The sequence below is a fragment of the Atta cephalotes genome (genome assembly GCF_000143395.1).
Source record: "Atta cephalotes unplaced genomic scaffold scaffold00039, whole genome shotgun sequence".
NCBI lineage: Eukaryota > Metazoa > Arthropoda > Insecta > Hymenoptera > Formicidae > Atta > Atta cephalotes.
The window spans coordinates 950,777-973,821 of NW_012130103.1; the positions used below are offsets into that span (position 1 = coordinate 950,777).

Sequence of the window (23,045 nt, forward strand, 5' to 3'; positions counted from 1 at the left end):
GAGACGTACGTTCGGTCATACGTTAAATTTAACTTAGGGTAAAGTAATAAACTAAATACGTCTTCTATCTCTCTCTCTCTCTCTCTCTCTCTCTCTCTCTCTCTCTCTTTCTTTTTCACTCGTCCAGAACATTCTCTGTAAACGCGGGACAAAGTGAACCTGGATTCCAAATCCTGATGAGAATGTTTTCGAGAGAATTCTGCAGTCAGATTTTGTATCAGGATTTTGTCTTTTGAAGACTGTTTTGAAATCTGTACGTTACAGTTGATTTTGTTAAAAATCAACTGGCAGAATCTGTATGAAAGTAAGTAATATAAATAGGAAATTGTTCGATTAATTGTTTTTCAAAAAACTCTTTGTGCTACTCTTTTTTTTATTATTATACATATATTATGATAACATAAACAATGCAAAAGTACTTTCTCCTTCCTTTTTCTCTTATATATTTATATAATCCTACAATAAATATATTAATATTATACTAACTCTTTTAATTTAACTAATTGTGCTTTTTAATAGAAAAAATATATTTTTTAAAGAATTTTTTATTATTTATATGTAGATTTATATAACTTATTATTATTAAGCTTTTATTAATCTAGCTTGGAACATAATTTCCATAGCTATATATTATTTTAATATGTACTTTTTTTCGATGCTTGATATAATATTTTTCATTAAAAATTACATTCTCCATTCTATATATAATATCTGTATAAAAACACTAGTTGAAATTTGTAAGTACAAGAATATTTGAATTATTTTTACAAGAAATTATATATTTACCAATTTCCTTTAAAAATTTGTATGCGTTTACTATATATATATTTTCGTAACAAATTAATAATATGACAAATGGATCATATTATTAATTCTATTTTATTATATTCTTGAAGATGAAATTATAAGAATAATTTAATAGTGTGATATTAGTTTTTTTAATGTACTGTTATAAATTTAATAGAATCTAATACGAATGTTTAATTAAGATGCGCACTGTCGATTTAATCATGACTTTACAAAATTAATGTTTACAAATTAAAATTAATTTGAAATTTTAATTCGGCTATTATCTATGTATGTTAAAAATGATCAATTTGCAGAACTGCAATATCAGCTGGGCTTTTGCTTGTGCACACTGCTAACACACTGCTAACAATCTGCATATTGGGGTCAGCTGAATCTGCGGGGGCCACGTTACACTAATTTTCGTAGCACCACATTATTCAGCTTGTCCCATTATGCCATGCTCGCCTGGTTTTTAATTTGGTATTTTTTTTAATACACTGTAATTATTAATTTAAGATATGTTCAGTTAGGATTATTTTTGGGATAAAAAATTTTGTGTATGTATATTGTATATACATATATCTTCTGTATTTATAACATTTTCATTGAAGATAACATTTGTCTTTGGGTATACAGAAATTAATGGAATTGCTCTTTTATATTATATTATATTATTATATTTGTCTCTTCTCTCACCAACACAAAAAGAACGATTTTGCTAAATTATCTTAATTCTTAATTCTTATCTTAATTCTAAAATATCTTAAAATTTAAGTATAGATACAGATCTAAAAATAATTTTATTGGACTATCAAAGTAATTATTTAGACTCTAGCATAAACAATGTTGCAAACAATTTTGACATTCTAGGAATTATTTTTATCATCCTTATTAACATAATTATTGAGAAGAGGATCTGTAACTAAATTTTTATATACTTCAGCAAAACCGTTCTTTCCATGAATGCTATTTGATGTTTTAATATATATTATGTTGTATATGTTCGTAAGATATATTTAAGTAAACTTTTTAAGCGGAAAGTTTCGTTAAAAAACGGAGGGAAACTTTCCTATGAATAATGTTTCTTTAGCATATTCGTCAAATACAGTCACTCAATTTTGCTGATTAATTAAATAGTGCTGCTTTAAATCAGGGAAAGAGAAGGTGTTCCATCTACCGCTATTAGAGAGATATCGTTATTAAAAGACCTCGCTCATCCAAACATCATACAATTGTTCGATGTCGTAGACGGCGATAATCATCTGTACCTCGTATTTGAATTTCTGCAGCAGGACTTGAAAAAGCTGTTAGACTCCGTTAAAGGGGGTTTAGAACCAGCTCTCGTCAAGGTAATGCGGATCTGAGCCGCATTTCATCATGCCTGTATTCGTGTGTGGGTCTTTTAAAAACGGGGCGGTTTGTGTTACAGAGCTACCTCTGCCAATTGCTGAAGGCAATTTCCTTCTGCCATCTCCGTTGTATATTGCACAGAGACTTAAAACCGCAGAATCTATTGATAGATCGAGAGGGTCATATTAAATTGGCCGACTTTGGATTGGCCAGAATGATCGGTGTACCTGTTCGCACTTATACTCACGAAGTTGTCACGCTTTGGTACCGCGCACCAGAGGTTCTCCTAGGAACTAAATTGTACACTTGTGCGTTAGACATATGGAGTCTCGGTTGTATATTTGCGGAAATGGTATGTGAAGATTGCGCGAGAGTTACCTGAGTCTATTGAATATTGGAGTGAAATCGCGGTGTCTGCAAAATAATACAATCTTTATAGGCAACCAGGAGAGCTCTGTTTCCCGGAGACTCTGAAATAGATCAGTTATTTAGAATATTTCGCATGCTCGGTACCCCAGACGAAACGATCTGGCCGGGGGTGTCACAACTTCCGGACTACACTTCTAGATTCCCAAGATGGGAGGCGTCTAACATAGACGATATTTTACCGACTTTTGATGACGATGCCAAAGACTTAATTTCAGTAAGGAAAAACCAGCATCTACCTCGCGAAAAAGTGCGCATTTTTGTATACACTTATATTTTTTTTATGTTTTTAGAAAATGCTGACCTACGATCCTAATCAGAGGATAACGGCAAAAAGAGGATTGACTCATCCTTATTTCGCTGGGGTTAAATTAGTTCCACCTCCACTGCCAAAAAAATATTAATGTACATTTATATGATCAATTAAATTTACTGTATTTTTATAGGTTTTTACATGAAACTTAAATGCGAAATAATTTTGGATGGAGATAACTTTATACTGCGAATGTGTGTTCGATACTATCAATCTAAAAGTACGATATAATTTAAATATATTTTTACTATAAATCTCACGTATATATTAATTTTTGATTTGTCGATATCATTTGTCTTTCATATCCTTTTCATCCATTTCCCATTCATTGCACAATGATGTATGGAGTTTAATTATATTTTTCAATAATTATATATTGCATATAGCTTTTTATTTAGGTATAGTTTCCCAAATTGTGCGTAGTTTTAAAAAATAAATTATTAATTCTTATCAAGCTATTGAAAATGTTTTAAAAAATACGTGACTTATAATGTCCAAATATATACTGAAAAATAATAGAATTTCGGTCAGTTTCTTTTGTGATTTAAGAATAACAAAGTAAAACGTTAAATCATTTATATTTGAATACGTTTCCCATATCCATTAATCTTCTACATACAGAAATTATAGAATTGGAAACGTGAATTAATTGGAAAAATAGGACTTGCAGATACAAGTCCCCGTTCCATTTCTCCTCGAATTATTATTTTATTTATGAGCCAATTCGATTGAAATTAGTATTCCTAAAATAAAAAAGTTTATCTTAGAATTATAGTTAATAAAAAGAAGATAACTGGTTCAGCAAGTGTAGTTTGTTGACTTTCCTATCGTTATTTTTTCTAAATTATTAATTAAATTCTTATTTTTATGAAATAAATAGAATGCTTCAGATCTCGTGGTTACTTTCGTACATGAATGTTTAAAAATTAATTTAATAGTTTTTATTTATATGAGATTATAAATTAAGTTTTAATCAAATTTGTTCGAGAAAAGCTCAGTTTGAAATCATTCGCAAACGAGAGAACCTGCGAGGAGTCTGTGACATTCTGTACTAAAGTGCTAGAAAGCCTGTTTTTGATAGCTCGATCTAGTATGCCATTCGGGCGGATTGCGACGATGGATGCTCAATCAATTTCGGTAAAGTGATTTTCTGATGAGTTTCGGCAATCGCTAGATTTGCTTCTTGCGATATCGGCGAAGATGTGAGTTTCGGAAGATGCAGCTCCTTGGGGGATGAAGTTTTCCTCGGTGTGCGGGGGGATACTCTGTTAGGTGTACCGGGAGACGTTTTTCTAGGTGTCTCAGGGGAAGATTTATCGCTGGCGGATCTAATGCGTAAGCTGCTAGGTGGACGCGGAGAAGTTGGTGATTTTCCTGATGAATAACCCTTCGGCATGCCTTTGCTGTTCGTCACGTCTGGCGAGGGTGTTTTGGATGCGCGTCCGTTTGTGAGGGTTGGACCCCCTGTTTCCTGCATGAGTTGCCCTCTAGGCGTCGTGGCTTCCGGAGATTTAGCCAATCCGCTTCTAACGGCTTGGGGTGTCACGACGGATGAAGGTGACACAACGCCATGCGTTTTGGTTGGCGTCGAGGGCGGCGGTTGAGGCTGGGGTATCTCGTTGTTCCCGATCTTTGAATTTGACTCATCCTGCACGGAAGTTCGAATCTGAAAAGAATCACAACAGTCATTTATATATAAATGTGCTCAACGATGGAAAGATGAGTCATAGATTTAGGTGCATCTAGTAATGTCGTCATCGATCACTTAGCGAGCTAATAACTCGATGCACCCCATTGTTATATAATATATGTGCAAACTGACCTTGATTGGCAGGCGGTGAATGGTAGCGATGCTTTGCGGATCTTGAGTGAATTGTACGTGAGGGTGAAGTACACGCTGTGCGTATTATCCTTTTAAGTAAATGGCAATTTTCTAAATACTTCTAAGTAGATAAGGTATCGATAAGGAAGGACTGAGGAGCTATTCGTGTTTGTCAGTACACATTCGTGCTAAACTGTAGCAGAAATCAGGGTCGATAATAAATTTTCGTATTGTAAATCTTGCACGCACGAAATAGTTCATTTTTAATGACAGGCCTGCGAAGTCGAAGCTTTCTAGTGCTTGAAATGATATATTAAGTCTCTATATTTCAAATGATATAAAAAGAAATTAATTTTAACAGAATTTCGAAAAAATTTGTTTACATTTATTCATTAATTTTGTTTCTTCAATAGAAGATAATTAAATATAACGCCTAATTCTGAAAATAGAAATTTCAATAATTATTAGATATAGAAAGCAAATATTTTTTATATTTACAAATAGTACAAATTTTCATTACTTTTAATTTTTTATTTTTTTAAAGAATTGCTCTTATAACGTTAATAAATTAGAAATTTAAGTAGATTATATAAGATTTTAATGGACCCTAAAAAGAATATAATCAAAGACTCTTGCTCCTGGATGTTACCTATCGCGTGACAACTGTTACACATATTTTTTGTTGCACATTTTTAGTATTTGTATAATAAGACTAAATAGTTATGTTCTAAATGAGTATTTTCTATAAAGATAAATAAAGATAGATTCTTATGAAGATAAAAGAAGATGCAGCCGCTTCTTTCTCAGCAAGAAAATTGAGGGGAGAATGTGTTCAGGTGTTGAGAGACAAAGAATAAATTTAAAAACAAAATATTATTATAATGTCTCTCCAGAACGATCCTAATCCAAAATTAACGCGCGGACGCGTTGTTACACTATTGCAATTGTGGTAACTTATGACAATACGAAGAAACGTTAATTATCATTCTCTATCTTCGTGAAATATCGCAGCACGTTAATTGAATCAAATTATCTCTTAATAATTCATGTGGAAGCAATACAGTGTAAATAATGTGTTACATATCTCCCCCTCTTCCCTTCTTTTTTTCTCTCCTTTTAGCGATGTGTAAATTGCACGAGGTATCTAAGGTAGTGTAGTGACGTAAGTGAGAGATTTTTATTTTTGGCGTGGCCGCAATAATTCTCCATCATCGATCTCTCCTTTCCGTTGACAAACATTCACCCTTAACATTGATCATTTCTCGATGGCTCTTTTTTTTCGCACTAGCGATATTTTATATATATATATATTATATATACTCGTGGGATGCAATGTGTTGATTACGTATCTACAGTAAGGGTTACACGAATATCTCGTATGTCTTGTCGTCTAAGCGCAATCTCTTTAATCAAATGTATCTAACCCAAATGTATCTGACGGGTGTCTCACGTCGCGATTCATCTGCGTGTTACACGGCTCTTCTGGCACTTTCCTCTCCTCCCTCGCAACCTCGTTGCACCGAACATATCTTGGATAACTCCGCGCATAAAGCTCTGACAAAGTGTTCCGTTTCACGCATGATGTATCTTCTCTAAAACTCTTAGAGTGCGTCTCATTCTGAAGAGTAAAATCATTCTCAAAGATTGAAAATTGAGTCACTCTTTATCAAGATTTTTTTATTAAAAATGGCTCAATTTTCACTCTTTATGAAATAAGATTCCATTCCAAAGAATTTGGAGTTATTTTATCCTTGTGTGCTTGGGTTCTTTAATATTCGGTGAACAATAAGGATAAAATGATATATTATGCGCATTATGCGTGAAACGGAACGCACTCAATGAGACATAACAATGCAATTTTTTTTTGTATCGTAATCGTGGCTACAATACATACTTATGTTGTAGCGCATACATATTTATGGCGCAAAAAGCTAAGTTATCCATGATGAACTGAAAGCCGACGTAACGCTTGTGGCTTTCTTTCGATTCATCTACACGTCGATCAAGATTGCTGTAGTCTTCCATCTCCTCAGAAATCGTTAGATCGACTACGTGTCAAAGATTGTTCACGTGAACGGTAACTACATATCGTCGTTCGCGATTTAACTATTCGGGATGGCGTATGTACCCCGTAATTCCGGTGAAATGCAACGTACGCATGATATCGAGGGATTGTCGGCTGTTAAGACTTCCTCATGCGGAAATTAATGTTCGCGCGTTTATCTAACGTCTATTCCCCCTAAGAGAACGCGATGGTTCTTCCTGCGCATAACGATGGGTATGTGTGATTTTTGTACTTTCATTGGAATCTACTACAGATACGAAAGCGAATATGACACTAGTGATAAATTAAGTAATAAGAATAAAATTTACCCGCGAAATTGATTGGCAATATTATAAATTAAATTTAAAAAATTATACATTCTTATCATCTGCAAAATAAAATTTAGGAGTATTTAGCTTTAAAGACATTTAAAGCTAATTTATAATTATATTTGCTCTATTCTTTGTCGATAGCTTTATCGCGTATCTTCACGCGTATTAACTTCTTAAGCGATTACGTCCTATTACGATATATTGAAAAATACATTAAATTCGTATGAGACAACTAAACTGCAATTCGTGATATATGTTGATTATGGCATAAATGCATATCAAAAATCGAAAAAGTTCGCAAATATTAATATTCGTAGCGAGGGCGCATGAGAAATGCGTCGACATAATGATTTAGAAATCGCAAAGATGTATCGTGACAGAAATCTTTGATAAAAAAAAGACCTATCGCTTAAAGCTTAAAAAGACAAAGAACTTCCTTGCACATAGAGATTGTTCCTCAAATCTGTTCTTCGTATATTACAAAAATGAGAAATATTTTTCTCAGTTCTTTTGTTTTTTTATATAATTATCTTATGATTTGCGCACTTACGTAAATATTTGGATAAAGAGTGTTTTCACGCAACGCACAATGACGTATTCGCTTTATCTCTCTTTAAAGATAACTAAAATCGCTGTAAATGCGAGATGAAAGTACTCGGGAACCTCGTGTTCGATAAGAAATCATCGCGATAATTGCCTTAAATTGTTGATTTAATAACTTAATTCGTCCGTCGCGCAAATTTTGTTTTCGCTTGCGTAGACGAGATATCGATTGTGGTGCTCATTTTTTCGAGAAGTTCCGTGCACCGTATATTTCAACGTTTTTTTCGATTGCGCAAGGACAGCGTTCGTTTGTCCTCCAAAGGGAGTAGATGGATAAACGTGATTAATCACATGCAAATGATATAATTAAAGCGGGTCTATCGGCCGACTTTTCGTGACCTAGCATTCCTGGTTCAGGTTCTCGTCCGAGGCTGGCAGGCCGTTCTTGCCGGTGATCGCGCCGGAGGGCACGGGGCTCTGCGGGCACAAGACACGATATCAGGATTAAGCCTGCAGCATCCTTGCGAACTGAATAAATCGACTGATGCTCGTTTCTATCAATGCAGATTAATTTTAATCTCGGTTCAACTAACTCTTTATCTTTTTCTAAAATAAGAAGAAGATAAAAGTAAATTGAATCTAGATTAAAGTTAACTACATTGATAGAAATGGGCATAAGTGAAATAAATAAATGTCCTTTAATGCACGTTAACTCTTTCAGGCTGTGCGACAGACTAGCATTTCATCAATATTGCCATTAGACATTATTTTAATAATTTAGATAGTTTTAAAAGATTTTTCCATAAAACAAATTTTCCTATCATTTCATGCGGCTTATCCTGATTAATTGCGCATAATCCGTAATAGTATTGCACTTATCGATTCAGAATGTACTTCTTCAACTTCTAATTTATTAATTATTTCTTCAATTTCCCTTTTTTGCGAATGAAATTTAGAAAGAAAGAAATACAATTGCATTATGATTAAATTTAACCTTTAGAGGGTGGGAGTTTATTTTTTAAATTTTACAGCTTTTCCTTAAGTAAGAGTAAAATTTGTTATAATTTATTATTTCATTGTAGTCTTCAAAATATAACTCTTTCAGTGCCATCATTGTGGTTTACCATCCTGTAAAGGTTAATTTAGAATGCAAAATTAATGATCCTTAATATCTGTGGAGACTGCAATTACGTAATCACGAGAGATGCATTTTTGCGAAGGTAACAACCAGTAGAAATAGAGAAGTTCAATAAAGAATAAAGTTTTGCGGTCAGAAATATTATGAAACATTTAACAAATAAATTCTTTATCTCGGAGACCAGTCTTATCGAAAACTGTTTTAAATAATTTCTAAGATAATATTTCCAATACAATATTTCAAATGTTTTTCATTATATGTACGCATTATATTTTTCGCAATTATTTATCTATCAATGCGAGCTAGTATTTAAATGTGCTGTGTATGCCATTGTGACTATGCATGCAACGCGTGTTTAAGCACATTGCAGATTAAATGCGAAAAATCTCGAGAAGAAATGTTGTCTAACTGGAACTTTTCATCATTGCGACATGTTTCTTTGCAAAAAAAATAGAGAAATCCTACCGCGTAAAAGGTCTCAAGAGAGAAGTAATGAAGTAACAAAGTTCCATGATGAAATTACATTCTCAAGACTTTTTTACTTTGCAGAAAAAATATACCTGAGACCCGCTGCCATTCAAACTCTCAACGTTGGAACTCGTCTGCCGAAGATAATCTCTGTCGTTGAAAATTTTTTTGTCGCCACCACCCGGCTTGTGCTTTACGTTGTCCAACGAACCGATCTTGCTTTCAGCCTTGATGTCTAATTTTTGCGTCGGGATCTAAGAAAATGACGAGTATTATTCATTTGATAATAAAATCCTATTTAATAAGCGGCTAGAGGAGAGTGAAAATAAAAAGCTAAAAGTAGAAGGTTTTTCTGTTTTTTTCACGTAATTATCAAACAAGTGAATAGACCATTTTTACTATAATATTCATCAAAGAAATTAGATTTAAAAATACGATAACAGAAGTAACGATTGACCTAGAGTCTAAATAAATTTAGAAACATGCATAAATACATGCTTAAATCTTCCATCCAATGTACATTTTACTTACTCATGTCTATATCCGGCGATATAGATAGAACTTTACCACTTTATTGCAAAGTGATGATAAGCACATTTTGGTATCTCGTAAATCGTGGAGGTAAACTAGTTGATCTATCATGCTGATTATAAATAGTGATTTCCAGTGTGAGAATATCGATGTATAAGATATATGCAGTCACACGTTCGTAGAGTCTAGTTCTACTTATTTTTACTTCCACGATTTTGACAAAGTACAAGAAATTAATTTAAATCATGATGTCATGATCAAATGACAAAGGCCATAGCCAAAGAGCGGAGTGAGAAAGATAAAGAAAAAGCGACACATGATATATCTAATTTGCACGCTATTTGATTAGCTGTATGATATACTCACGTCATTCTTCGTTTCCTGCGATGTCTTTGGCGAAGTTGTGGACTGAACATCAAGAAATAACAATGGCTTGTTAATAATGACAATAGACAATACATGCTTGTACGAATTAGCTGCACAATTGGATTTTGCGGCTTCCAATGATAATATTTTTTTATTTTTGTATTTTAACAGAATTAACAATGCTCTTGACGGATCAACAAATGTTCTTTTTTTACTAAAAATTTCAGATTATTGTAAAATAAAATTAATAATTCCAATTATGGCTTTGAAAGTCATATACAATTTGGAATTATTAATTCTGTTTTAAAATTGTCAAAATATATAGCTGTTCTCTCTTGATGGATCATCATTCTTCTTTCAAAAACTAACTTCGTTCGGGATGTATGCATGTGTGTGTGTGTGTGTGTGTGTGTGTGTGTGTGTGTGTGTGTGTGTGTGTGTAATATATGTAATATATTTTACTATCTACGCCAGCATTCCGCATGCAATGAAATTTGGACTAGCGCATTACTAAATAATTATCTCGGATATTTTTATGACATAAAATGAACGAAGCGAGCATTGCATTTGTAATGCATTTTATGCCAATTAAGCTTCTGTCACCGAACCAGCCATCTGTGAATCATTTGAGGATGAGAATTTATGTGATGACTTTCTGTAGCAATAAATATATAGTATTATTGCTTCTTCGTTCTTCAGGATTATGCCAAAAGTAAAGTACTAACAAATACAAATGTGAATGTAAACGCATACATATAAATGCATGCAATAGATTATTAAAATTTCTTTTAGGGATTAATCGCTTGATGCAGAGAATAACATGAACGTGCTAATATTAATTAAAACATCATTAAAATTAAAAAGAATGATACTTAATATTTGAACTAAGGATTTTGATTAACTGAGAATCTTAATTTTTACAAGAATATATTAAAACAGTAAAAAAATTGATTAATATGCTAAAAAATTTATGTAATTGGTTTATAATAAAAATCGGTTTTAAACTACAACTGATGTCTAACAATCTACTCCAATGAATCTCACCTTGACAGTGCCACCACCAGGAACATGCTTCGCGTTTTCTTTGGATCCGACTTTTGGCTTTGCTTTGTCCTTGAAGTCAAGTTTTACAGTTTCGATTTTCTTGTCACCACCTCCCGGTTTGTAAGTTGCGTTCTCCAAGGAACCTACTTTGGACTTCGCATTCCATTGAAGTTTCACTTGAGAGATCTGTAATTTCATGACATCTGTGATGCGTGTTCGCTTCTCAATCTTACTTTCGATTAGGACTGTTACTTTTAACAACTTCGAAGCTTCGAAAGAATTCGAATTCTTCCTTCGAAAGTTATCTTTGAACTGTCGAAGTTAAAATGTCTTCGAAACTTCGAAGCTTCGAAAAATATTTGTAATAGACATATATAATATTTGTAAATGTATTTGTATATTAAATTAATTTATATATACATATACATACATATATACATACATATATATATATATATATATCAAATTAACTGTATTAAATTAATAATTATATAATTTTGATATTTCGAAGATTTTAATGCCAAAGCTTTGAAATTCAAAGTCATCGGAATAAGTCATAATTCAATTTTTGATACTATTTTTGATATCTGACGAACATCGAAGAGAAAAATAGAAATATTTTCTAATTGTTTCTATCAAGTAGATTAATCTTGGTTCAACTTATTCTTTATCTTTTTCTAATTCTCAGAATTAGAGAGAAAAAAAATGAAGAGTTAGTTAAATCAAGATTAAAATTAAACTAAATGTTGGTAGAAACATGAAAAATATTTTTATCGCCAATTAAATACTTAATTTAATATGGAATCAAAAGGATCAACCTTTTTATCGCCTCCACTGGGCGCATACTTCTCGTTCTTCGCAGCGATCTTCGGTTGCGCTTTGCTGAAGTCCAGCTTCCTGTTCTCAATTTTCACTTTACCGCCTCCCGGTTTGTAACTCGCGTTGTCTAAAGAACCGATCTTCGATCGTACAGTCTTCAGGTTCGGGGAGGGCGCAGCGCCAACTTGAACTTTATTCATCGGCATCTCTGCAGGATTAAAAAACAAAATCGTTTGGACACACGTTACATTAATATAATATGACTTTTTAAACATTGTCCTTACTATAATTTTTTCTATGGCATTCAGTCCAATTTCTCAGCAATGTAAAAGAGATGCAATTTTATTTATATGAAACGAGCACTAACTTTTAAGATATTAGGATAATCATCAAGTGCTCCAGCGTTGATAGCGTATGTCAGACTTTGTTTATGCAAAGTATAAAGTAACCTATTTCTAAATTAATATAAAACAAGAAATACTTACTTTTTTTATCTTGAGCGGTCGACGTAGGTGTGTCAGGAGTTTTCGGTAATGATTTAGCGGATTTCGTAGGCGACCCAGCGTTCGATCTTTTGTCATCTCCATTCGTACTCTGTGCCTATTTGAAACAATTTTAATATATCGGAAAGAGATATTTTTGATACTACGACATATAATAATAGAAGGAAAAGACAGATATAAATGTAATTTAAGATATTTACCCCACTAACTGATTCTCTCCCTCTACCGTTTTGGACTGCTGTGAGGAAAAAGAACAATATATTACTACAACGTAATCAGTTAAAAATATGCATACGTCAGAATTGTGTCGCACCAAAGCAAAGTCTCAAGAGTCTCGAATATAGAATCGGAATAATTCGTAAAATTATTAATTTGTTTTAAATAAATTTGAAAATATTTTCCATTTTAACGAGACAGCTAATTTTAAATATATACTGTAGATAGAAATAGAACTTATTTGAGATTAGTTTTATAATTATTTTATAATATATCAAATTTTTGGAGAGGATGAACGAAAAGCTGCTCTGAATCTTTATGAAGCAAGAGAATCTGAACAAATTGACATTTGCGAAGTAAATAATTATAATCTCTTTTTTTTATTCAATTTGCGCATGAACGCGCAAGGACCTTTTTTCTCCGCAGGTTTCTTCTCCGCCTTCTCATCATTTGGTTTTTCCGATGTTGAAGTTTTAACTATTAGAGTGGTGGGCTTTGACACTGCTGACGTTTTATTCGCTTTTTCATCGGTAACTGAATCTTCGACGAAGAACGTATTCTTTTTCTCGTCTTCCGTCTGTTTTTCGCTATCGACAGGTGATTTCGGTAATCGAGGGCTACGACTGGAAGACAGCGTTCTCAGCTGTCCGTTATCGAAGCCTTTTATATCTTCGGGTGACATCGACCCCGAGAGTTTGTCTCGATTCCCTGGTGTGGGTGATCTCGGAGACTTCGGTGATTTGTTGCCTTTCTCGCTCGTCAAACTCAACTCTGACGCTAGTCTACTGGACTCTTTCACCCGCAGAGTGCTTTCGGCGGATTTGTCGCGATGCGGATTCTCGGAGGGTTTATCTGCTTCGATGTTGATCGAGTCTATTCCAGCTTGTGGTGTGCTCGAACGTGATTTGTTGGGTGTTCTTGCCGCGGTTTCCAGCTCTCTCTCCGAATTCGGAGATGACGCCAACTGCGAAGCCGGGGTACTCGCACGCGATTTATCTGGCGTTTTCAACTCCGGTGTCGTCAATTTCATTTCCGCGTTTCCGGATGATTCCAAGTCGGCTGGAGTGCTCGAACGCGACTTATCAGGAGTCTTGACTGGAGTCTTTGGTTCTTGTTCCGCGTTTTCAGCCGGCTCTAATCGGGCTGGAGTGCTAGAACGCGATTTATCCGGACTTCTGTTTTGTTCCGCGTTCTGAGGAGTGTCCAAATAGGATGAAGTGACAGACCGCGAATTGTCTGAAGATTTCGGAGGAGTCTTCAGACTCTGTTCGATATTCTGTGCATCGTTATTATATGAACTACTGGGCTTTTTTATTTCTTCGGATGCAGCATCAATCTCTTTTAATGGCGATCTATCAGCGAGTTGTTCCTCCTTTTTTTCTTCTTTATCATTATTTACTGTGGAAGATGGTCTGCTTTGAGAAATAAGCGTCGCCGTATTATCGATGTTAGCAGAAATCGGTCTTGAGGATATGTCTTGTTTGTCATCCATTTGTTCTACCTTATTTTCGATAGCAGCCGTCCCCGGACGGCTCGCGGGTCTATTAACATCATCGAGTTTTCTTGGGGTTGAAGGTGATTTGGATCCATTCATCAATTCTTCAGAAGTACCATCACCATTGTGTCGCGGCGACTTGTTATTATCCATCACAACGTCATCGTCGTCGTCGTTCTCGCCGTTCTCACGAACATCGGACTTCTTTCTTTGCAGATAGCCCTCCGGTTTATCAGCAGTTGTCTCATTAATGTCTGCCATCTTTTCGATAACAATACGTGGTCGTGTCGGTTGCTTGATTTCCTCGTTTGATAAAAGATGCTGTCGTTGTAGGTTTATCAATGAATCATTTCTCAATAACTGTGGGCGTGGGAAAATAGATTCTTGGCTAGGTCTTCGGGGTTCGTTTTGCGAAGGAGCAACGTCCGATCGTTGAAATCGTGGATCGTTACCACCTCGCTGTTGCTGTTGTTGCTGCGCTTGATACGCTTGGTTAATGACGAAGGGTGGCCTTTGACCTCCTACTCCTTGTGGCGGAGGACCTCGGATTCCCGGAGAATACACGAAACGTTGATTAGGAGGTAATAGCGGATTCTGCGGAGGCAAGGACTGGCCGGCCTGCGGTGATCTTGGAGGGAAAGAACCTCCCGGTGGTCTTGGCGGACCGTAAGGCCTAAGCTGTACGAATTGACCCGAGGCTGGTGGTGGACCTAAAGTAGAACGACTGTCCAATCGCCGTAATGGTGGTCCAGGTCGAGGTGCGCCTATAGAACCATTATTTATTGAATTTCTAGGAGACGAAGGGGCACCTTGTGGTCGCGCCTGAAATCCTTGCTGTGGTAAAGGAGCGTTTGGCTTCACCTGTGGAAGAATAGCATTTGTCTGTGCGGAATCTGTGCGGAAATATGTATTCGTCAGTGAGTCTCTACGATAAATTGTCAGTTTGACAGAAAATAAACGAGCTTGGAGATAGCTCTGTGGTATGTTATATCATAAGCTATTTATTTTTTTTATTTATGAAAAATTAAATACTGAATATTCTATAAAATTTTCTGAATTTTTGCCCGAATATTGTTATGATTGCAGTGCTTCATGGTTTAAAAAACTTATGAAGCAGGAATTGAAGATGTCATAATCTGTTGAAATCAATTTTGATCATTTTATTAGACATAGTCATTATCAGTTTAAAGGGCATTGTTTAAGCAATCTAGATTTTTTATTAACAATCCATATTATTGTATAATATCAAATATTATACAATAACAAATAATCTTCTATAGGAGGTGATATTACTATACTGTTTGTTTTTTTTGAATTATTTAAAAGGAATATTAACAAAATAATTGTATAATAATATTGAGTATCTAAGATCTGCTTTAAACTAGCACAGGCACATTTTTTATTATCGTGAGTACAAATACATATTCATGCGTTTTTGACGTCAAAATCTGATCTCAATGACGCTGCTTGAAAGTATTCAGGAAATGAATGAATATATATTCAATTAATTCCAAGTTTTCTGCCTTCATTTAAATGTCGATTTTATCTCTTCTTTGTTAGATAGATTTAAATGAATTATGATACCTTAATTCAACATGCAGTAGGATCTAAAACGCGCAGTTTGGCACCGAAAACGTTCGCGATGCGAGATAATCTCGAGTGACATTGGCATATGAAAAAACCGAAGGTTATTGGTGCAACTAGGCACAAATTGATCGACAAAATTAACCTTGACCTTAGTACCATCGATCTTTTCGTTATGCCACGATTCAAATTGCGAGTCAATTTTCTGCATCATCTTATAACCCTGACTTCCGACACAAAACCATCATTGACCTTCTCGTTGTCAATTTCGAATAACGCGTTTTAGGGTTGATAGCAAACAATCGCTACATTCTAGCAATTGTTTGCTATCATTGTCAGTATTTTCATAATTCAATTTCGTTAGTTTCTAACGCGACATTTCGTGTTGCAGGTTAATCCTCACGCTAAAATGTACTATGATAACAATGTGAAAACTGCGAGAGAAACTACAGTCGCTGACGCGAGTTGAAATTCGTGAAATAGTGGCCCTGAGTTTATCGATCTTTTGATAATGCGGATCGGTGACGTCTCGTCATGCCATTTTCACCGTGCCTGCCACCGTTTTCGGCTCATTATAGGATCAAACCACGAACGAATTGACTTTCGCAATGCATTCACTTCGATGTTACCAGCGATGTTATGTTTACATAATGCAAAATCCTCATTTTTTTCCCAAAGAAGTCAATTTTTTAATCATAACGAGATCAAGCTCATTTATTAGAATTAGATGTCAATATAAAAGATGTATGAATGTATAATCACTATCATAGATTCTTTATTAATGATCGTCGTACGTTCAGTTTATGTATCTTGTTCTATATTGCTTACCATAGTTTCTCCGTGGCTCGAAGCAGGTTCGACCACACTGTTCGCGGTTTGCTGCGAATCCATATTGATTTCTTTCACGTACTCTTATGGGGTATACCTCAACTTCGCCTTGATCAATATGGTTCCCCGTAAACCTGTTGCGTAAACATGTGACCAACGAGTCTTCGTGAAGGTTTACGAATCAAGCGATCGACATCAATGCCGCTACAATGTGAATGAATGTCGCAGCGTGTCAGACGAGGGCTACCTTTGTCTCATACTACTAGAGACACTGCATTACGATGTACGCGCGTGATAAAAGCAACGGAGAAGATATCGGAGATGTGCCAGAAGAAAATACATTTTGTACTAAAAGCGAGCTAACGGAAAGTAGCTCCAATATTAAATTTTATACCAAAGGAAAAATGTAGAAAAAACAATTTTATCTTCAATTACAAAAATAATTAAAAAATCGAATTAGATTTAAGATAATCTAAGAGAGAAACTACCCTAGAATATAATATTTTATAGAAACACTTGCACACAATGTATAATATTATTTTAATTATTTATTATTTATAAAAAGAAGATTAATCTTGTATCAATACAAGAAACTTAATGAATATTAGTTGCAATAATAAATTAATAATTAATATACATTTTTTATAATAAATTAATAATTAATATAAAACCAATAAAGAAGCTAATGAAAAACTTTATTCAACACGTATTCTATTCTGCAGTATTATTTAGATTTTAACGATTCCGTTACTTTTAGAAGAATTCTTTTAATGGGATGTTTAACACAATTTTTATTTATTAGCATCAGAAATTAGAATATCTAAAAATTTCCGACATTTAAATATGCTATGAATAATTCATAGCTGAATATGATATAGACATTCGACACAGTTATATGTGTCTATTTCGATATAATTCTACAATGCGTGCAATGACGACAGCTTTCAATTGTAAATTACAACCTGTTCTCTACGTGCCACAGATATTACGTGCTGACGATGAGATTACAGCAATCAGACCGACAGCAATTACCAACGGTATTTTGTAAGTGCGAGTCTATTGGTGAATAGACACATTGGAAAAAATCTGGTTGCATTAATTGAATTACATTAATTAAAAATAAGACAAATCATAATTTTCAGATTGAATCCATCATAATTCTAATTGAGATAAAAAAAATTCTGATTGATATGATCAAAATCTTCATTGATTTGTTCATTTTTTACCAGAAATTTTTTTTAGTGCAATAATGTGCGTGATGAATTAGATACAGTTTAACGATTAAATAATAGAAAGTTTTGAAATAATTTTAAATAAAAATGAAAAATATTTCACCTGTTTCTATTCATTATAAAAAAGATTCCTTCTTATCTTTATAAATAAAAATTGTTCAAATTTAATTTTCGTGAAATATTCGAAGTAAGTTTGGAAAATTTGCAAAATCGAGTTTTTTATTTGAAAATTCAGAATTATAATATTGAAATATCGTTGTTTGTTACGTAAAAAAATTCGAGAAAAAAATGTGTTCCGCTTAAAAAATCTCATTAATTTATTCCTCATACATTAGAAACAAATAATCAATTTTCAGATGAGTCTTACAACAATCCCTCATATCCTGCATATATGATATATCACAAATATGCGATACATCACGACTGACTGCGTACAATCATAAGCGTGATTTCGATTAGCGTAGACTTTAAGGAGCAGAGGGTAAAAGTGGTTGAGAGTTGAACATAAACGGAGGTAGACACGCGAACGATCATAAACGGAGCTACGAAACAGATTGTATTGCTGTGAATCGATGTCGATTGACCTTGGTGAGTAACATTGTAAAATTACTTCACGAAACAAGAAATCCGGAGAAACAAGAAATTAGGAGTGATGACTAAAGGAGCAACGATTCTTGAGCGGGCCTAACAATTACGCCTTACAATCGTCAGATCGGAAGCGTGTATCGATCTTTAGATTCTATGCATTATTGCAATTTCTCTTAGTTCCATTCATCATTAATCATTGTGTTATGACATCATTGTAGAACATCAGTAATTTACATTCGGATTCAACAGTGACTTTTTTCTTGAAGTAAATATTTCAGTCATCCTTACGGGCATATAGCACATTATTTTGCGATACTTATCATAAAGATTACGTATCAGTTTAAAATTAGAATAATGTTCTGTCGCAAATACGAATTTATTTAAATCGATATAAATATCTATTTAAAAGGACATAGAGTGTCGTCAGATTCTAGAAATAAATTCCATTAAAAATAATTTTCTAGAGTGGGTTGGAATAATTTGTTGGCCAAGATAAAAGCTTTTATGAAATTATGAATTTCATTTTCAATTTACAGTATGTGACTTAGAAGTGGATCAAATTACTTTCGGTTGATCACGTCATCGTAGCTGTGAGTAATTAACTCGGTCGGAGACACGAAATAAACTTTAAAATAACATTTCGCACGCATAAATATGATAGCCTGAGTGAAATCACTTAAGTAAAAAATAGTTTATTATACATTACGTGTATTGCGTGCGATTTTAGTTAAATTTGAGAAAATTTTTAGATATTTCAGCATTATTCTTCATTAATCTGTACATCTACAACATCTTTTTTTTGTCCTTCTTCTCAAAAAATATTGATATTCTGTCAAGAAACATAGGTTTCCAAAAAATATTCCCGACGGATATATTTTTATTTCTCTTTCTGTTTAATTGCCAAGATGAAGAAATCTATAACACACGGTGGGAATTTCACGCGAACTCTATCACGACAAACACGTGGCCGGAGTAATATATCGGATCGTTAGAAATAACTGCACCAGAGAAAGCAATTCGTTCTGTCAGACTGTGTATCTTGCTTTACGACCGGCAATCGTGATTACTACATATTCTAAAAATTCAAATCAAAAGAAATTATCAAAGCCTTCAGCGTTTCTATAATATTATACATACATTTTATCAAATATACGTAAAGTTATAAAAATGCTAGCTGAAAAATATATAGAATGTGTGAAAATCGTTTATCTAAGAAAAGAATGATTCTATAAGAAAAAATAAGTTGAGAGCGTAGAATAAAATTTTTCTAAATTCATTGTTTTGAAGCAATTATCTTCAACAATTTATAAAGTAATAAAATTTATCATATATGAATTTTATTACTTTATAAATTATTTGGCTATATAGGTACTCTCGATTATCTAATACGATAAACGCAAACATGAACCAAGATTGTAGTCTACAGCATTCACGTACCCAGTGAATATTTAAAGTCAATTTTTTTGAAAACAAAGTCTCATAAAAAAATTTTATTTTATGTTCCTGATTTATTTTTTATGTTTAATTACTCCTTTCTCGTACCACGATTTCTGGAAAATACTCTGTATAATATTCTGTTAATAAAATGTTCCAATACATACTCCAATAATCAAATAAATGTTCCAATAATCATTTTAATTAATTTTAGTATTTTTAATTTTAATATACATTTCTGTTATTTTTAAAATATAATTCAATGCTCGACAAGTAAACAAAGTTGCAAAATGGATATAAATCTTTGAAGTTTAAAATTTTGTTATAAAGATAATCCGTTTAATTGTTCTAGATAAGATTGAGCTATTCTAGAAGAAGATGCGATTGTTCAGCTTTCAAATGGAATTTGTGGATTCTTATGAAAAAGGTCACAAGAACAGATCTGGGCGGAATTCCTACAAGCGTAGACCACTTCCGCTTTCGTTTCCGACTAGAAGACCAGAAACAGGCTACTCCGCACAGAGCAACTTTGCCAGCCGGCAAATGCCCATCCTGGAGTTATTGATCCGACGGTGAGCGTGTTCGACTCCATCGTTCACATGTGCACACGGATGCGTCATATAATATGACTAAGTTGACACGTTTGAACAAGGGCAATGGACACTCTGTGAAGAGAAGAAGATAAACCCGTCGAAGCCCGAATGATTAAATCAGCCTCGATTACAACGTGGAGCGCAACTTTGACCGGATTTTAATTAAAGGAGTGATCGCAGATGCGATATGTAGTAATATAGGATAGCTCAACCTTTCTACTAATATCGAAGTTGAGGAAAATAGAATTCAATCAAAGATAGAAGAAGGTTGAATTTCATGCGTTGTTGCTAATTGCGCAATTAGTTGTTAAATTAATCGATGACACATCGATCTCATCGATATATGATCTATAATGCTATAATAATTTTACTAAATAATTAAAAATTATTGTAAAAAATTGCAAATATTAATTAATTTAATATACTAAAAGTAAACTTATATGTAAAGAGAAAAATTATGATAATATCTTTTTAATAACTTATAATAACTTATAATAATGCTCGTGATATCTTAATATAATTTTAATTGATTTTAAGAAAATTAAAATCTATTATCTTATGGATCATTAATAAATTAATTTTATCGCTGTTTATGATACGAAAAAGATTAGTTCGATTAATGTTAGACATGAAGCAACTTTGTTATTGTCAGCGATATGCCATTCTCTTTTTTTCTTCGTGAAAGAGGACGTTTCGCGCGTGAGACATGCATGCACTAATTTTGATTTTTTGTCGATTGCACGCGATCGATAGCGAGCTCACGCAATGCTCGTAATTCTGTAAGACCTACATTCAGGTCATCGAATGGCAAGTAATACAATGCAATTTTCTATCGAGGCTTCTTCATGTGGTGACAAAAAACGAGGAAGAAAAAGAAGCTTGTAAAAGTTCGCTCGCGTCATTCTTCCTTAAATTTACTTTCGATGTCATCGCTAGACGCGATCGGAACTCATTGCACTAATTGCTATTAACGCCGGAAAAAATTATTCTTTGTTATCGCATCGTCATCATAAAGTACATTTATCGATGTTCTATAAATAACATTCGTAGTATTGCCAGAACAATGAAAAAGAAAAGAAAGTCAAAGGAAGAAAATAAAATGTATAGAATTTGGATTACGCTTAAATAAAAATTCGATGCTGCAAAAATGCGACACATTTTGTGTAATAAATTACGCGTTATGTTCGCGTTTCATGTCGAGTTACTTTATGCTGAATCATACCTTCGAGGATGGCTCAATTAATTATAGTTTTTTGTGCGTTTTACTTGTGCATTGTATAATACAACCGACGTTGTTAGATTTGATTAAGACAAGCATATATTTTAGTAACGTTGAATAGAAAATCACACAAATTCGTATCTTACTTGTAGGAAAGGTTCGAAAATTGAGATTCATTGCACGGATTATTTACGAGCAAAGCAAAAAGACGTATTGAGGGTAATGGTGAATAACCCGCAGTGACGATTCTCCGCCAGAACATAGTTTATAATGTATGTATATATGTTTGTTTATCATAACAATTTTGAATTCACTTATGGCAGATCGCAACGTGCAATTGTTACGTGCAGTTTATCGATAACAGCTACACTTCCTGGATGTTGATCCATTTACCTGCTTTATATAAGCGATTTGTCAATGAGATATAGGTTGATAGAAAAGCATGCATTAAACTTTAAAGCTGATGAATTCTGGTAAGAATTACTGTACAACATGTCACGCTTGAAATATTATTCCTCGGATATTTATAAGTAATAAACTGGCAAAAATGATGGCATTAAAGGAGGAATAAAACCAATGTAGTAATATAAAAGTCAGCTTGATTATCTTTCGTGAGTAATTATTCCTGAGAAAGCCAGAGACGTCGCATTTCCATTTCTTTGACTTAATGATCATCAAGAGAGAAAATGTGATCGAATTTATTTCTTGAAAAAACAAGAAACTAGCATGGCCACGATCTTGAAGTGGCGATAATAACGATATGCATGCGTGCCGTTTAAGTCACGAAAGAAGTGCTGGATTGAAAAGAGTTCAAGTGCCAACGGAGAGACTGGTACTAGTCGATAATCAATGATGCGATCAGCTTTCGAAATAAATTCCGCTCGTAGACACACCTGGTACAGCCCTCCAGCAGTGCCTCCCTACACTTTAAGACGCTTTTATCGAGCAAGTTTTTATTTGGAAGAGAAACAAAAAAGCTTTACGCTCTTTACATAAAATGCCATCTTATTGGTCATACAAACTCTCGTTCACATAACACAACATAACGTTGTCTTACGACAACGTATTAAAATCAGAATAGAAAGAATAATGACAAATAAATAATATAAATTATAATAAACACATTAGTTAGAAAAAAAATAATAGGACTAATATTAATTTGAAAAATTTGTGTTAATTAAACCACAGAAAAATTGTTTCAATGATATGTACATCCAAAGGACATCATGAAAACGTCTTCATGATGTGTTTTAGACGTATTATTGGGACAATCATTTTGCATTTTAATTAACCTATTTCAGTTTGAATATATTACTTCTTAGTATTATTCATTCTAATCAATGTTTATTACAATTTGTATTCTTTATT

At 33.6% G+C, this 23,045-nt stretch overlaps 3 protein-coding genes across 3 annotated transcripts in view; 1 reads left to right on the forward strand and 2 right to left on the reverse strand.

Moving 5' to 3' along the window:
• The window catches only part of LOC105622080 (cyclin-dependent kinase 2-like), a 3,191-nt gene extending 222 nt beyond the window's left edge, over positions 1 to 2,969 (forward strand). Inside the window, exons 2-5 of the mRNA XM_012203513.1 lie at positions 1,943 to 2,138; positions 2,219 to 2,491; positions 2,579 to 2,782; positions 2,859 to 2,969. Of these exons, the coding sequence (XP_012058903.1) occupies positions 1,943 to 2,138; positions 2,219 to 2,491; positions 2,579 to 2,782; positions 2,859 to 2,969 (784 nt within the window). The remainder of the gene's footprint in view (positions 1 to 1,942; positions 2,139 to 2,218; positions 2,492 to 2,578; positions 2,783 to 2,858) is intronic.
• Positions 2,970 to 3,965: 996 nt separating this feature from the next.
• LOC105622005 (104 kDa microneme/rhoptry antigen-like) lies at positions 3,966 to 4,355 on the reverse strand. The gene has a single exon (XM_012203437.1). The coding sequence runs from the start codon at positions 4,353 to 4,355 to the stop codon at positions 3,966 to 3,968; it is 390 nt and encodes a 129-aa protein (XP_012058827.1).
• Positions 4,356 to 8,018: 3,663 nt separating this feature from the next.
• LOC105622006 (microtubule-associated protein tau) lies at positions 8,019 to 16,674 on the reverse strand. Its single transcript, XM_012203438.1, has 9 exons — positions 16,612 to 16,674; positions 13,116 to 15,060; positions 12,689 to 12,726; positions 12,471 to 12,585; positions 11,985 to 12,193; positions 11,167 to 11,352; positions 10,123 to 10,164; positions 9,318 to 9,479; positions 8,019 to 8,096 (listed from the first exon to the last, which is right to left on the reverse strand). The coding sequence occupies exons 1-9, from the start codon at positions 16,672 to 16,674 to the stop codon at positions 8,019 to 8,021; spliced, it is 2,838 nt and encodes a 945-aa protein (XP_012058828.1).
• Positions 16,675 to 23,045: the final 6,371 nt, after the last annotated feature.